Source organism: Arachis duranensis, chromosome 8 (genome assembly GCF_000817695.3).
Source record: "Arachis duranensis cultivar V14167 chromosome 8, aradu.V14167.gnm2.J7QH, whole genome shotgun sequence".
Taxonomy (NCBI): Eukaryota; Viridiplantae; Streptophyta; class Magnoliopsida; order Fabales; family Fabaceae; genus Arachis; species Arachis duranensis.
The window spans coordinates 37,493,049-37,509,861 of NC_029779.3; the positions used below are offsets into that span (position 1 = coordinate 37,493,049).

General features: G+C 32.6%; 1 protein-coding gene across 1 annotated transcript in view; it reads left to right on the plus strand.

Moving 5' to 3' along the window:
• The first annotated feature begins 1,861 nt into the window (after positions 1–1,861).
• Positions 1,862–16,813, plus strand: part of LOC107462539 (COP1-interacting protein 7) — a 23,569-nt gene continuing 8,617 nt past the window's right edge. Inside the window, exons 1-3 of the mRNA XM_016081139.3 lie at positions 1,862–2,209; positions 2,330–2,535; positions 4,729–4,987. Coding sequence (XP_015936625.2) covers positions 1,862–2,209; positions 2,330–2,535; positions 4,729–4,987 — 813 coding nt within the window. The remainder of the gene's footprint in view (positions 2,210–2,329; positions 2,536–4,728; positions 4,988–16,813) is intronic.

The following is a 16,813-nucleotide window of genomic DNA, read 5'->3' on the forward strand; positions in this document are numbered from 1 at the left end:
CTATGTTACTGATTTATTGTTTCTTCGTTGCTTTTTTTTTTGTTAATCATTCTGATGAGCTTTGTTAAAAACTTAAAATTGAGTTAAAAATTGTTAATCTTTCTTCATTTTTATTTCACCGTTCTAACTTTTGTTATTATTAAAAAATTTACAATTGGTAATTTTTTGATTTATTATATACTTCATGTTTTTATTATTCTGTTCTTATGAAGAAAAATTTGCAATTAGTGATTGTATGATTCATGTTTTGTTGCATAAAAAAAATTTTTGTTTTCATTATTTTGTTCATTGCACTACAACAATATAGACTATTTTTTAGGATTATTATGTGTCAAAAAAATTAAAATTCGTCAAAAAAACAAATTTTAACACTATTTTAACTGTGAAAATATGTTAATAAAAGTTTTGTCAAAAAATAGTATTTTTGACATATAAGTAATTGTAAAAAAAGTTTAAATCTTATTTTGATAAATATTGGCCGTCAAAAATAATTTTTCAAAAAAAATTGAGAATATATTTTTTGTGATACTTATTAATCGTAAAAAATACTATTTATTTTGATACTTATTGACCATAAAAAATTCTCAACAAAAATTTTTAACAAAGAATGAGATGAGATCTTGAAACTGAAGAATAAACTGAGATTTTGAAGATGAAGAATGAGTAATATGATCCTAAATTGAGAGTAGTGTAATACCGAAATTGACGGAGCTCAACGAAGAAAAAGAATAATGGAGTAAGTTGAAAATAAATAAGTGTCAAAATTGAGGAGTAATTTTCTACAATCAAATTATTTATAAAAAAACATAGAAAATTTAACATTTATGATATTTGTCAAAAATACATATTAATTTTTACACTTAACTATGACCATTAAAAAAAATCATGTCAAAATAGCTCTCTTTTCTTGTAGTGTTGTTTGGTTGCATTGTCCCTATTCTCAATCTCTGTCGACTTGCTGCCCTTCTTCCGTGTTGGATTCTTTTTGTTTCAAGTTCTGTTGTATTTTTGTTTAGGTTCTATTATGTGTTTGTTGTGCAACACTATCATTTTTTGTTTTACTTTTTGATTCACCTACATTAAGACAATATTCTCTATTTTTAACTTATTCATTATAATTCAATCCAACTATTTTTTATCGAAGTATAATTATGTCAATTGTCAATAAATTTGTAGCAAATTTTTGTATATTTTGATGATTATTTACATTTAATTGGTGATATTTTATGTAAGATTTTAAATTTAAAAAATATTTTAGGATGTTTATTTATAATTTATTTATGATTTTATTATTAAACGATTTTTTTAGTTGAACTACGGTTAGACCAGTTGAATCAATAAATTAAAAAATCAGTGACTAGAACAGTTCAATAATTTGTTCGATTTTCAGAACCTTGGTAATATTTATCTACTTAGCAAATCAATATAATTTTTTTCTTTTCACTCATACCCTTGTGAGTGAATATAAGTGAATTAGTTAGTCTCTATTAGTTATTATTGTTGTTACACTATAGGTAATTTCACTATATATGTTGCATTACTCCATTACCCATTACAGGTACTACAATCACAATGTATGAGTTTCAGTTTCACTTCCGTGTCTCAAGTCTTCTTCTCTAATTCTATTTTCTGCGTCAGTGAATGAGAACACTCTCATGCTTCCAATTCTTTACTCTATCTCAATTGTTGTTATGGTATCTAGAGTCTGAGATCCTGCTTCTTTTCAAATTCTGATTTCTCTTTCATTTTCTTTCAAATTTTGCCCTAATTTCACCCCAATTTTTGCCCTAATTTTTTTTCTCTTGTCTCTGTTCTTTCCCTTTTTTTTCCTTTCTTGATTTCTTTAATTTGGTGTTCCATAATGTCAATTACTCTATCAGAATCTTCAACCAAGAGATCGATCTCCCCAATTCTTGAGAAGTTGGATCACAACAACGATAATACATGGAGACATCAAGCTTTGCTTACAATTCAGAATTTAAGTCTTGAAGATCACTTGTACCAAACCAAAATTCCACAACAATACGAAGATGCTGCCAAGAAGACTAAAACAGAAACTGAAGCCTTCAAACAATGGAGGTTAGATGATCTTACTTTATCAACTTGGGTTCTTGCATCAGCCACAAAGTCCGTCAAGAACAAGATCCTTCAGCGCCATCAATTTTATGAAATTTGGAATGCACTTAATGTCTATTTTGCTGAGACCTCTGTCACAAGAATTTAAATCTTAAAAGCTCAACTGAAATAAGTAAGAAAAACTGGATTGATACCAGATTATCTCTGAAAAATCCAAGATCTTGTTGACTTTTTACAATCCATTGGATATCAGATTCAACAAGATGACCATATCTCGGCAATTCTTGATGGTTTACCTGAGGAGTATACCGTCTTTCTTACTTCTATAACGTCAAAATTATCAACCTACAATGTGCCTGAAGTTGAGTTTTTCCTCAAAGCTTATAATGATATGTTAAAAAGATACAAAAAACCACAAGGTGGCATCCCCATGGCAAATCTAGCACAAGCATCATCACCGTATACCATTCAATCTCAGAAAGGCTTTTTTATTTGAAGAGGAAGAGGGGAAAGATTTGGAAGAAGAGGTTATTTTTCTAATCAAAGTAATCGACCTCAGTGTCAACTTTGTGGTCACCAAGGCCATGTGGTTCAAACTTGCTTTCATAGAGTCGATCCTAACTTTCAAGCTTATGGAAATAGCTCACAATCACCACAATCCACATTCCCTTACTCTAACACACAACCACCACCACCATCATCATAGTTTCATCAACCAAGAGCTTATTTCTCAAATCCTTAGAATTATCAAGAATCTGTATGGTACCCAAATTCAGGAGCAAGTCACCATGTCACACCAGATTCACTCAACTTGCTGAATTCCAACTCTTCAATTCCAGATTCTGATCACTTGTTTGTAGGTAATGGCCAAAGTATGAAAATTTTATCTCAAGGAACTTCAATTCTTTGTGATAAGGACGGTGAAATCAAGTTTCTTTTAAACAAATTACTTCATGTCTTTGAAATCACACAGAATTTATTAAGTGTATCTCAATTTGCCTTAGATAACCATGTCTATTTTGAATTTTGGCCTTATGATTGTATTGTACCTGATCAAGACTCTCAAGAATTTTTCTCCAAAGCAAAGCTAGAAATGGCATATACTCTTTTAAAAATTTGTTTGTTCCTGTGCCTAATAAGTCCTCAATGCATAGTTCTTTGAGTAATTCTGTTTCTTGTAAGCATAGTATTACAAATTCTTCTATTAAGAAAGCATTTGTAGCTCAAAGCGACAAAAATGTAACCCTTGACCTTTGGTATAAACGCCTGGGTCACAGTTTAATAAAAACTGTACTTTCTATCTTAAAAACATGGGGAGTTTCTGCTCAATTTGATTCTAATTTTGTTTAAATATGTGAATATTGTGCTATGAAAAAAATGCATCAGTTGCCTTTTGCAAAATCTGAATCAATCTATAAAGCCCCATTAGACCTTGTTTTTGTTGATATTTGGGGCCTACCTCTATAATGTCTAGAAATAGATATAGATACTACATCTCATTTGTGGATGCTCATACAAAATACATAACTGTTTTCTTACTAATTCATAAATCTCAGTCACTACAAGTATTGAAAAATTATAAAGTGTTTATGAAAACTCAAACAGAATTAAAGATTAAGGCTTTGCAAATTGATAGAGGTATGAAATTCATGTCACACTCCTTCACTCAATTTTTAACTGAACATGGTATTATGCATAGAATCTCATGCCCCTATACACATCAACAACAAGGTAGTGTAAAGAGAAGACCTAGGCATTTTACTGAAGTAGGATTGTCACTTTTGGCTATTGCTGCATTACCAATATTATTTTGGAAAGACTCCTTTACATCGGCAGTATATATCATCAATAGATTACAAAATTCTACATTAGAAAATAAATCACCTTTTGAAACTTTATTTGAAAAATTACCAGATTATAAGGACTTTAAAATATTTGGATGTGCTTGCTTTCCTTATTTAAGATCTTTTAACAAAGTAAACTTTGCATTCAAATAAAAAAAGTGCTTATTTCTTGACTATGATAGTAACTACAAGGATTATAAGTGCATGATTAAAGCTGAAAAATTCTCTATTCGAGACATGTGATATTTGATGAAACTGAATTTTCTTACAATTTTCTATTTTATAATAAAAATATAGTAGTGAACCAGGATACAGTGAAAGATCTGCCAACTTTTACATTCAACATTTCACCCAAGACTTCTAACCCTCCCTAAACTCTACCTCCTCTACATATCTTAGATTCTCCCTCATCGACTACTTGCCTTGACACTCAAATTACTGAGCATACCTCTTCTAGTACTAGCCTCAATCAAAATCCTTCCATCCCAATTTCAGGCCTTGAAATCTGTCTACCTTTTGAAAATACTACAAACACTAGTTCTACTACATCTTCTAATACTCACAATATGCTCACAAGATCAAAAATCAGAAACAATAGAGCTTAAGCATTAGCTATAACTTCAGTAGAACCTTATGATTTGATTAACAATATCCCAAAGAATGTTATACAAGCTTTTCAGTGTTTAAACTAAAAAAATGAAATGGATGCTGAAATTTAGGCTTTAGTAAAATGTAACACCTAGGATTTAGTTGAACCACTAAAGCATAAAACTGTTATTGATTCTAAATGGGTATTTGCTATAAAAAGAGATCCGTTAGGCAACATCATTAGGTACAAAATCAGGTTAGCTGCGAAGGATTTTCTGCAAGTTAAAGGCATAGATTACAGCCAAGTATACAGTCCAGTTGTGAAACCTAATACTGTGAGGATTGTAATTACTATAGCTCTATCACGTGGATGGACACTAAGGCAATTTGATTTTGATAATGCCTTTCTAAATGGTATTCTTAAAGAAGAGGTATACATGTTTGCATCAGCAGGTTATCAATTTAAAAATGCATCACAGGTTTGTAAGTTGAATAAAGCAATTTATGGATTGAAGTAAGCTCTAAGAACTTGGTTTAATACATTGATTGCTATGTTATTACAATTTGGTTTCACCAGAACCAAAAGTAATATTTCATTGTTTGTTAAACACACTAGTACATCTACCACCTTTCTCTTAGCCTATGTAGATGACATTGTTGTCACTGAAAGTGATACTGGTGAAATAGACAAACTTATCTCTGATCTTAATAAAATATTTCTGCTTAAAGATATTAGAAAACTCAGTTATTTTCTTGGGTTAGAATTCTCTTATTTAACAGATGGATCTATTCTAGTTTCTCAACAAAAATATGCTTGAGATATGTTACAAAAAGCCAAAACAGACACTGCAAATTCAATGCCTACTCCTATGGTCTCAGCCTTAGAGCTTACATTAAACGGTGCTGAGCATTTTGAAGATCCAAAATTGTATAGAGAGATTGTTGGATCACTTTAGTATTTGACTATTTCAAGACCAGATCTTGCATTCTCTATGAACAAAGTCTCTCAATACATGCACTCTCCAACAATAGAGAACTGAAAAGCTGTCAAACGCATCCTCAGATATATTACAGGTACATTATCAGCAGGCATTAAATTTCAAAAATGTGCTAACTTGAGATTATTTGCATTCGCAGATGCAGGCGGGGCAGGGGATTTGGAGGGCAAAAAATCAATTACTGGCTATTGTGTATACTTAGGAAGCAATTTGGTATCATGGAGAAGCAATAAATAAGCCAAAGTTAGTCGCAAGAGCACAGAGGCAGAGTATAGGAGCATGGCAGCATCTCAGTCAGAACTAGTGTCTATATAGCATCTTTTAAAGGAGCTTCGAATTCCACAACCAATGGCACCTACTATTTACTGTGATAATCAAAGTGCTTGCTCATTAGCTGCTAACCCGGTCCTTCATACTAGGTGCAAACACATGAAAATTGACCTTCACTGCCTAAGAGAGATGGTGAATCAAAAGCAACTCTATGTCCTCCATATACCCTCTATAGATCAGATTGGGAATATTTTCACCAAATTCCTCTCATCACCTCTATTTTACAAATATCGAGACAAGCTTAGAATGGTTCTTCAACTCACTTCTAAGTTTGAGGGGGTTATGAGTGAATATAAGTGAATTAGTTACTCTCTATTGGTTTTGATTGTTGTTACACTATAGGTAATTTTACTATATATGTTGTATTACTCCATTACCCAGTACAAATGCTACAATCACAATGTATGAGTTTCTGTTTCACTTTCGTGTCTCAAGTCTTCTTCTCTAGTTTTATTTTCTGCATCAGTGAATGAGAACACTCTCATACTTCCAATTATTTACTCTATCTCAATTGTTGTTACCCCTTAATAATAAACAATGCAAAGTATATATGGATAAAATTGTTGCGATAAAGATGGATGTGGATATCCATTAATATTTGGATGACTCAATTTCTCAAGAAGGAGAATGCTTAAGTTTTCAAATGGATTACATTAATAAAGATTAAAAATGAGAAACTTAGTACAATTATAAATAAGAGGTTAAGCCTCACACTATATACACAACAAAAAAATATATAAAATATCTCTTTATACGCCGCAATATATAATTAGTCAATATATATGAATCATCTCTATTATGTTGAGATATTAATATTGGTGAATATTAATATGAGGGTCCTCTATTTATACTTCTTTATTTATATTTATTTCTTTTTATTTATTTATTTATTTTACAACAGGTTATCAGTACGAGATTCTGTCAAAATTTAGGAAGAGTCAGATAATAAATTTTTATTATGTCAAAATTTTCTCATCTTGAATTTAATTCTCTTGATATATCTGAAAATAACTACTTATCATAGATATTAGATGTCGAAATTCATCTTGATTCAATAAATCTTGAAGATACCATTAAGGTTGAAAATAAAGCATCACATAAGGATAAAGACAAAGCCATGATCTTCCTTCATAGCCATCTTGACAAAGAATTAAAAAATAAATATCTCACACTAAAAGATCTAGCAGATCTGTGAAAGAATCTTGAAAAAAGGTATAATTATTAAAAGATAGTGATGCTTTTTCAAGCCCAATATGACTGACTTGCGTCTACATGATTTTAAATTCATAAATGAATAAAATTCAACAATGTTTCAAATTACCTCATAAATGAAATTATGTGGGGACAAGATAACTGATAATGACATGTTAGAAAAAACTTTCTCTACCTTCCATGCCTCGAATGTGCTCCTGCAGCAGCAGTATCGAGAAAAAGAATTTAAAAAATATTATGAGCTAATTTTTTGCCTTCTTATTGCTGAATGTAACAATGAATTGCTTTTAAGAAATCATGAAGGGCGTCCAACTGGTACCGCCCCATTTTTTGAAGTAAATGTGGCAAATCATAATTCTAGAAGAGGTAAATGACAAGGTTTTGGTAATAAGAAAAGTTACGGAAGAAAGAAAAATTATTTTCACAAGATCTCATCAGAAGTGGGATAAAGAAAGAAATAATACGCAAAATAAACCAACAGAGGATAAACATTTTTGTTGTAGTGGAAAGGGCTATTGGTCACGTACCTGTCGCACCCAAGGCACTTAGTTAATCTTTATCAAGAATTTTTGGAAAAGAATGATAAAAGAAAGGAGACAAATTTTGTTTCAAGGAATGTTGATGAAAATTACACCACTCATTATAAAGTATCTTATCTTTTTGAGGATCTTGAAGGAAATATTGATCATTTAATCAATAATGGAAAAGCTTAATATTTGAATTTGTTAAGTACTTATGTAAATAAATAATATAAGAAACTTTTTGTTAAGTTTTATTTCTTATGTATTTGAATTTCAAGTATGATATATATAAATAATGTTTAATAAAATATTAATGTTTATGATTATTAAATGTGTCAAATTTTATAATAATAACAATAATAATAATAATAATAAAATTTTTAGTATATAATACTATATACAGTACTTCTTAAAAAAATTTTAATCAGGAATACAATTTTACTATGCATGTACTTTTACTCATTTTATTATTATTTGTCTTTGAAGAAAATGCAAGGACATATAATAAAGATATTTGCTTTGCAGATAGTGCAAGTTCACATACCATTCTCTCGAAAGTAATATATATTTTACTCATTTTGTACCAAAAGAAGAATATGTTAATACCATTATTGACTCAGGTAATGTGATAGAAGGCTCCGAAAGAGTTATAATTTTTTTTCCTGAAGGAATAAAACTCATAATAAATAATGCACTATTGTCTACTAACTCTCTAAGAAACTTGTTGGATTTTAAAGATATTCGTCGAAATATATATCATATTGAAACAATGAACGAGGAAAATTATGAGTACTTTTATATCACAACTCATGATTCAAATATAAAGGTTATATCATAAAAGTTACCATCACTTTCATCTGGATTATATTATACTAAAATTAGTGCGATCGAATTACATGCCATTGTAAACCAGAAGTTTACCATCCCAAATGAATTCATAATTTGGCATAATTGATTGGGTCATTCTAGAACAACCATGATGTGTAAAATTATTGAAAAATTTCATGGACATTCACTAAAAAAAATCAGAAGATTCTTAAATCTAGTGAATTTTGTTGTGCTGCATGTTCTCAGGAAAAGCTAATTTTAAAGTCATCTCGAGTAAAGATTAGATTTGAGTCTCCTGAGTTTCTAGAAAGGATTCAAGGCAATAAATGTAGACCTATTCATCTACCATGTGAATCTTTTAGATATTTTATGCCCCTATTAGATGCATCTTCGAGATGGTCCCATGTGTGCTGTCTTCTCGCAACCTGGCGTTCGTGAGATTACTTGCTCAAATTATTCGATTAAAAGAATATTTTTCAAAAAATTCAATCAAAACAAATCGCTTTGATAGTGCTTATAAATTCACTTCCCAAGCCTTTGATGCTCATTGTATGGCTAATGGTATAAGTGTTGAACATCCAGTAGCTCATGTTCATACACAAAATGGGTTAGTAGAATCACTTATTAAATAGCTCCAATTGATTGCTAGACCCTTACTTATAAAAACAAATCTCCCAACTTCTGCTTAGGGGCATGCCATTTTACATACTGCAACACTTATTCGCTTAAGGCCAACAAGTTATCACCAATTCTCTCTTCTACAATTGGCTTTTGGCCAACAGCTAAATATTTTCTATTTGAGAATATTTGGGTATGCGGTATATGTTCCAGTTGCTCCGCCTTATCGCACCAAAATGGGACTCCAAAGAAAATTGGGGATATATGTTAGATATGATTATCCCTCTATAGTAAGGTATCTTGAGATATAAATAGGAGATGTGTTTAAAGCTCGATTTACAGATTGTCATTTTAATGAATTAATATTTTTAACATTGGGGAGACAGAATAAGCCACTTGAAAAAAGAACTTAATTGGAATGTATTATCGTTAATGCATATAGACCCATGGTTAATGTAATATGAACTAGAAGTTCAAAAGATTATATATTTGCAAATAATAGCAAATGAATGTTCTGATGCATTTTTGATACTAATACTAAATCCTATACACCAGTTAAAAATGTCCTAATTTGAATTGATGTTCGGTAAGACCCAGAACCTTTGAAAAGTCTTATTATGATCAAGTATCAAATCATATTGTTATTTATAGCCTTAATTTCGGAAATAATTTTATTAAAGATAATTAAGGCAAGTTTTGATTTATTGAATTTGAGACGAGTTAAGATTTTTATCCAATTTTATAATTATTGGTTATTTTCTATATTAAAATTTTAAAGTTGATAGTTATGAAATGATAAGGATTTTATATAATATGGACTAAATAATCAATATTTTAATATATTGATATTGCTATTTTGGAAAATAGAGAAATTAATTATATTATTTCTAAATTTTGGATTTGGACATTTTATTGAAAATAAAGTGTGAAATTGATGAGCAAATAGTATATTTTTATACACTATTATTGTTGAATTATAATTTATTTCTAATTACTACGTTATACCTATTTTTAAGTGAAATTACTAAAATGCCCCTAACCCTAAGTTTCAAAAATGAAACCCTAATCCTATACCCAGCAGCCGCCATCTTTCTTCTCCCCTCAGCAGTTGCAACCCCTCCTTCCCAAACAGACACACACGCATAGCTTTCCTCACCCAGCAGCAAGTAACACACCTTCTCCCCTTTCTCCAATTCAATGTGCAACAACAGTAGGAGAAGGAAACAAAAGAAACGGACCAGAGAGAGAAGCTGAGTTGCGGATGAAAAGAGGAGGAGAGGAAGGAGATTTGCGCCGGCCTCGCCGTCAGTTGCTACTCATTCTCATCGCGACCAGAGGAGAGCGTGAGATCGAGAGAGAGAGAAAGCGTGGATTCGGCGTCGCACGGAGAGGGACTCACCGCTCCTTCCCACCGCCGCCGAGCTGCCATTGTCGACGCGTGTCACCGCGGCCGAGGGTGTCGCCACCACCAAACCCTGGCCGAAGATGCTTCCACTGCACGCGAGAGGAAGAGGAGCGATGAGGCAGAATGCGTCCTCGCCGGAGCTCTTGAGCGCCGCCGTCGTTCGTGCCTCCTCCCGCCGCCAAATCTGCTCCCACTTCTGGGTTCTGGAATCTGACCCGGACTCCGCTGCCACCATCTGAGCTCGCTGCTGCTGTTGATGGTAGGCCCAAACCGCCGCCGGCAAAAAGGGGTTCAGGCCGCCGCAGGTGTCGCTGCCGGAGAAGGGAGCTGCATCTCTGTGATTCCGACCGCCAGGAGCGGTTCTGTGACTTTAGAAACCATCGCCGGAGCTTCTGGCTACTTCTGCCGTCCCCGAAAAAGTATGCCGGTAAGGGTTTGAATTTGCGGTTTCTGTCCTTTTTTGGATTTCGGAAAGAGTATTGACACTGCGTGGTTGTACAGCTGCTATTATCAGAAATTTGGGCCGCCGCCGTTATTCAGAATTTATTAACGGAGTCGCTGCCGAGTCAATTTGGAGTTGCGGCTGTTTTGTTTCGTTAATTTAGTGAGTATCTCTATTTTGAAAGCCTCGCGTTAGCACCTTGTTGTGCTTGGTTAATGAATATGAGTTTTGGTAACGTGGGGTTGAGTCCTGATTGTTATGTATTGCGATTAGAGTTGTTGAGATTGTTGAGAATGCAAGTGGAGCCGAGTTGCTGGCTGCAGTTGGTTTTGGGTTGAGGCGGAGAGGACTCTGTGAGACTTTTGGGCTATGGAATTACGTTTTGAGGTAGGGGCGCTTTCCAAAAACTATGTTTTATGTATTGGAATTATTACATATGGATACTGATGTGAGATATTGTGTATTTGGTGATTGTAATTGCCTTATGTATTATTTGATTGACTTGAATGATTATGGATGTTGGTTTGGTTGAATTGTTGTGCGGCTTTGTGAAATGTAATGTTTTGAAGTTGATTCTTTAAATATTTGAAATATGAGTTTAATCCGTTGAGGATTGATTTGAATTGAGTTAATTATTTTGATGATGTGAAAAATCGAATGCACTTTTGAATTCAGCTGGTTTACTTAAATTGACTTGGTTTTGGACAAACGATTTGTTACTGAGCCGCTTCTTTAAAGCTTTGGAAATGAGTTAAATCAGTCGATATTGATTTGATTTTGAAATGGTTTCCTTGAGATATGCCACTGAGGCGACTGTTGGATTTAGCTTGCTTTTGAATTTATTTCTGGTTTTGAGCTGTTGAAAAGGAATGAGAAACGGTTTAGTTGGGACCTGAACCGGGTGGCAAAGTCCAAGTTTTAGGGGAAATGCTGTCGAAATTTCTATAAAATTCGAGTCTTTATTTGAAATGTTATTTGAAAATTTGAGTTTAATGCCTTTCCTATTTATTTCGAGGATTGTAAATTTAGGGCTTCTTTTATTATCTTTACTTAGAACAATTATGAAAGTGACGAAGCTACGCTTTAAAAGAATTGTTGAAAAAGAATCATGATTTCCCCTTATTTTCCAAGAAGAATAGTATGTTCTTGGGTACAAGTCATTCGAAAGAGAATTTTGCCTTGCGGCTGTTTTAAAAGGTAAAACGGGTTTATGTTTTTCTCTATTAGCATAAAAATTGTCCCTTGGAAGGATTTTCGTGATTTTAAAAGGACTTGGATTTCGATTGATGAACCTCACTATTTTGACGTTTTAAAAAGGATTCAGAGTATCCTTTGAACTCTAGTTAAAACAACAAAAATGATTCTCTTAACAATTTGAAACGCTTCAGATTTAATTATGGAATTGAAACCGATTTTGTTTAAGTAAAGGAAATGGCTTTGAGAAGAGTAATTGATTACGTGATTCGGATTGGCTTAGATCCTATTTTATTACTCAAATCAGGAAAACCAGGGTGTTTAATGATTTTAAGTGAATTTGGCAAAATGAGTTATAATATCCTCCCCTAAAGACTTGGGACTATGCCGAGAAACTTTGTTATAAAATCTCATTGTGGGATGGATGATTTTGAATGTTTCCAAATGCCGAGAGCGGCTTTGTTTTAGAAAGGGAACTCCTTTGAGTAAAAGTGGCTTATGAGCCTGAGATGATTTGAGAAATGAGATCTTTAAAGTCAAGGCTGAAAAGAGTTGAAACTTGATTTCAAAGTGAAATGATTTGAGAAAAAGTGATTTATGGCTTAAATGCCAATTTTATGAATTTGATGATGTTGAATGGTGGAAGTGCTGCTTTGTTGTGAGCCGGAATGCCTGTGTATGATTATGAATATTGGCTGGTTCTGGATTGAACCGTGAGCCGAAATGGCTATGTATGATATGAATATTGGCTGGTTCTAAATTGAATCATGAGCCGGATGGCTGAGATGGATGTTGATCCATGACTGAGAATGAAAGCATTTATGCTGAGATATTGATAAGTTGTGATTTGTACTTCCACTATCGGAGATAAGAGTTTTCCTGGGAGGAAGCAGTGGCTAGCCACCACGTGCTCCAGGTTGAGACTCGAAGCTCTTTTGACCCTATGTCGTTAGGGTGGCCGGGCACTGTGAAAGCCCCGGATGAGCTCACCCCCATAAATATTCACCAGTGAAGGTGATGGATATGGATCATGATTATGATCAAGTTTATATTGAGTATAACTCTAGTTGGAGAGACACGACAGAGGGACAGTCCAATGGTTAGTTACCAGGACTTGTCGGGTTGGCTATATAACCGACAGATGATATCATCAGCCACTAGGGACAGGCATGCATCATATGCATCTATGTGACATTGTTTGGGTGTGCATATTATACTTGATTTGCCTATGTGATTAATTGCTAATTGTCCTACTTGCAATAATTGTTTGTTTGTGCGTGAACTTCCTATCTGTGTTTGCATATGGGACTCTGTTGGTTTGTGGTGATTGGTTGTTGGATTGGATTGTTTGGGTCTAGGGCCGTGGTTGAATTGAGATGGATCGATGGTTGGTTTCGGTTTGGTGTTTCTGGTTTGGAAAAATATATGAAGGCTATTTTGGCTCAGTATGTTAAACCTTTTGAAAGGCTTTTGAGTTTTTGAGAATTGAATGGTTCCTCTTTTAGAAAAGATTTCCGATTTTACTTTTATTGTAAACCGTTGTTTTTGAAAAAGAGGCATAAGACGGTTATTAATCACTGGTGCGGTTATCTTCACGTATCCTATTACAGTAATTCCCAAAAACCCTCTACTGAGAACCCTTTCGAAGATGATGTTCTCACCCCCTGCATTTTTCCCCTTTCAGGATATGGGCGCAGAAGTCACGAAGATTTTATTTAATTGTTGTTGAGATGCTCTGTATTGCTTTAGATTATTATTTTTGTACCATAGCCTTTATCTTACTATATTCTGTAAGAAAGATAGGAATTGTATTGGATAATGTTTGTAATATTATTTATATATATATGGATGTACTCTTTATGAGTTTCTATAAGTTGTATGGATGTACGTTGTATAGCAAAAGTATTTTTGGGAGCGATATTGCGGTTTAAAGTTTTAAACAGGCTCATATTTTAGTATTAAATAGTATAAGTATCGTCGTAATGTCCAAGCTACCAGAGTAGCGCAGCCGGAAGCGCGAGCTTTGGTAGTTAGGGTGTTACATGTTCCAGTTGAACAAATATCTACTGAAATGAGTACATGTCAGAAGTGTAGTAGACCAATTGGTTCCAAAAATAAAAATTCTCGAAAAAGAAGAGAGACATTTGATATTACTAAGACAAATGGTACCCCTTTTGAAAAAGATAAAGACATAGAAAAGATACCAGCAAGTGTCTGAAATTCTGATATAGTTTTGATGGTCTGAAATTCTGATATAGTTTTGATGGTAGAAGACGTTCAGGTACCTGAAAATTATAAAAATTGTGAAAATTGTAAAAATGATGAGATCTTGATAAATTATGTCTTTACAGGAGAAAAATAGAACCAAAATAAAACAATTATCAATGAAATATTTGAATATAATATGGTATTACACATCATACATGAAAGTAAGGATCTTGAGATAAGAACAGTCAAAAAATGCCGACAAAGGAATGATAGGCCAAAATGAAAAGAAGCTATGAAGACTGAGTTAGACTCACTTGCAAAGTGTGAAGTCTTTGGACCCATAGTCTGTACACTAGAAGATGTAAAACCTGTTGGATACAGATGTGTATTTGTGAGAAAATGAAATGAGAAAAATGAAGTTGTACGCTACACAGCTCGTTGTGGCACAAAGTTTTTGACAAAGACCCGGTCTAGATTATAAAGAAACATATTTTTCTGTATTAGATGTAATAACATTGCGTTATTTGGTCAGTTTATCCGCATACCATAAACTACATATGCATCTAATGGATGTGGTGACAACTTATTTATACATATCATTAGATCGTGATATCTATATGAAAATTCTTGAAGGACTAAAGATATCTAAATCATCAAGTAAATATTCGCAGGGGTTATACTCAGTCAAATTGCAAAGATCTTTATATGGTTTAAAGCAATCTGGACGAATATGGTATAATCGTCTTACTAAGTATCTAGTCAAAAATAGGTTTAAGAATGATGATATCTACCTATGTGTTTTTATAAAGAAATCTGCATCTGGATTCATTATAATTGTTGTATACGTTGATGATTTAAATATTATTGGAACCCTTGAAGAGATTCCAACAATTATAAAAGCTCTAAAAGAAGAGTTTGAGATAAAAGATCTTGGAAAGACTAAATTTTATCTCGACTTGTAGATCGAGCATATAAAAAATGGGATCTTTATTCATCAAACAACATACACAGAAAAGATCTTGAAGAGATTTTATATGGATAAGTCACATCCATTAAATACCCCAATCATCGTAAGGTCTTTGGATGTGGAAAATGATCAATTTTATCCTAAAGAAGAAAATAAAGATATCCTTGATCCTGAAGTACCATATCTTAGTGTCATTGGAGCACTAATGTATCTTGTTAATAATACACGACCTAATATATCATTTGCTGTAAATTTACTAGCAAGGTATAGTTCCTTTCCAATCAGAAGACATTAGAATGGAATAAAAACAAATCTTTCGATATCTTCATGGAACAGTTGATATAGAACTGTTTTATCCATATGAATCAAAGTCACAATTAGTTGGTTATACAGATGCAGAATACTTGTCGGATCTACACAAAAGAAGATCTCAAACAAGATACCTATTCATATATGGTGATACAATTATGTCATGGAGGTCCACAAAACAGACGATAGCAACAACATCCTCTAACCATGCTTAGCGATACATGAAGCAAGTTGCGATGCTTTTGGCTCAGAAGTTTAATCTAATATATTCTATCATCTTGTAGACCGACTGATAGAAAAATAGCTCCAATTGTTCTGTTTGAAGATAATACAGCATGTATTGCTCAACTTAAGGGTCAATACATCAAAGGTGATAGAACAAAGTATATTTCTCCCAAGTTATTCTTCACTCATGATCTTCAAAATCAAGGAACAATTGATGTCCAACAGATTCGCTCAAGCGATAATCTAGCAGATTTATTTACAAAGTCACTTCTAAAATCATCCTTTAAAAAAGTGGTACATCAGATTGAAATGCGCCGATTTCAATATATTAAATAATGTCGACAAGAGCGGGAGACTGTACTCTTTTTAATTTGGTCAGATTTTTATCGTTATTAGATTTTTCTTGACAAAGTTTTTAACGAGGTAGTCCTCATCATAAAAGATATTGCACTCTTTTTCCTTCACTAAATTTTTTTTTAATGAATTTTTCTTCCGTAAGGTTTTAACGAAACATAATTCTAAATGGACATCTAAAGGAGAGTGTTGTGATAAGGATGAATGTGAATGCCTATTAATATTTGGGCAGCTCATTTTCTCAAGAAAGAGAATACTTAAATTTTTAAATTAATTACATTAATAAAAATTAAAAATAAAAAACTTAGTACGGCTATAAATAAAAAGTTAAGTCTCAGACTATATACACAAAAACAATATATATAAAAACACTATGCTCTCTTTATACGCTACAATATATAATTAGTAAATATATAAATGAATTATTTCTATTATATTGAGATATTAATATTAATTAATATTAATACGAGAATCCTCTATTTATATTTTTATTTTATATTTATTTTATTTATTTTACAACACAAGTAATTAAACGGAGTAATTATTAGTAGTAAAAATAATATTGTGAATTAATTTTTATTCTAATTAATTTCTCAATCTGAATAAAATTTTATAATGAATATTTAAAAATGGACACTTAATTAACAACGAAGAGAAAATCAAAATCCGCCATTCTTAACGAATTAATCCTTGA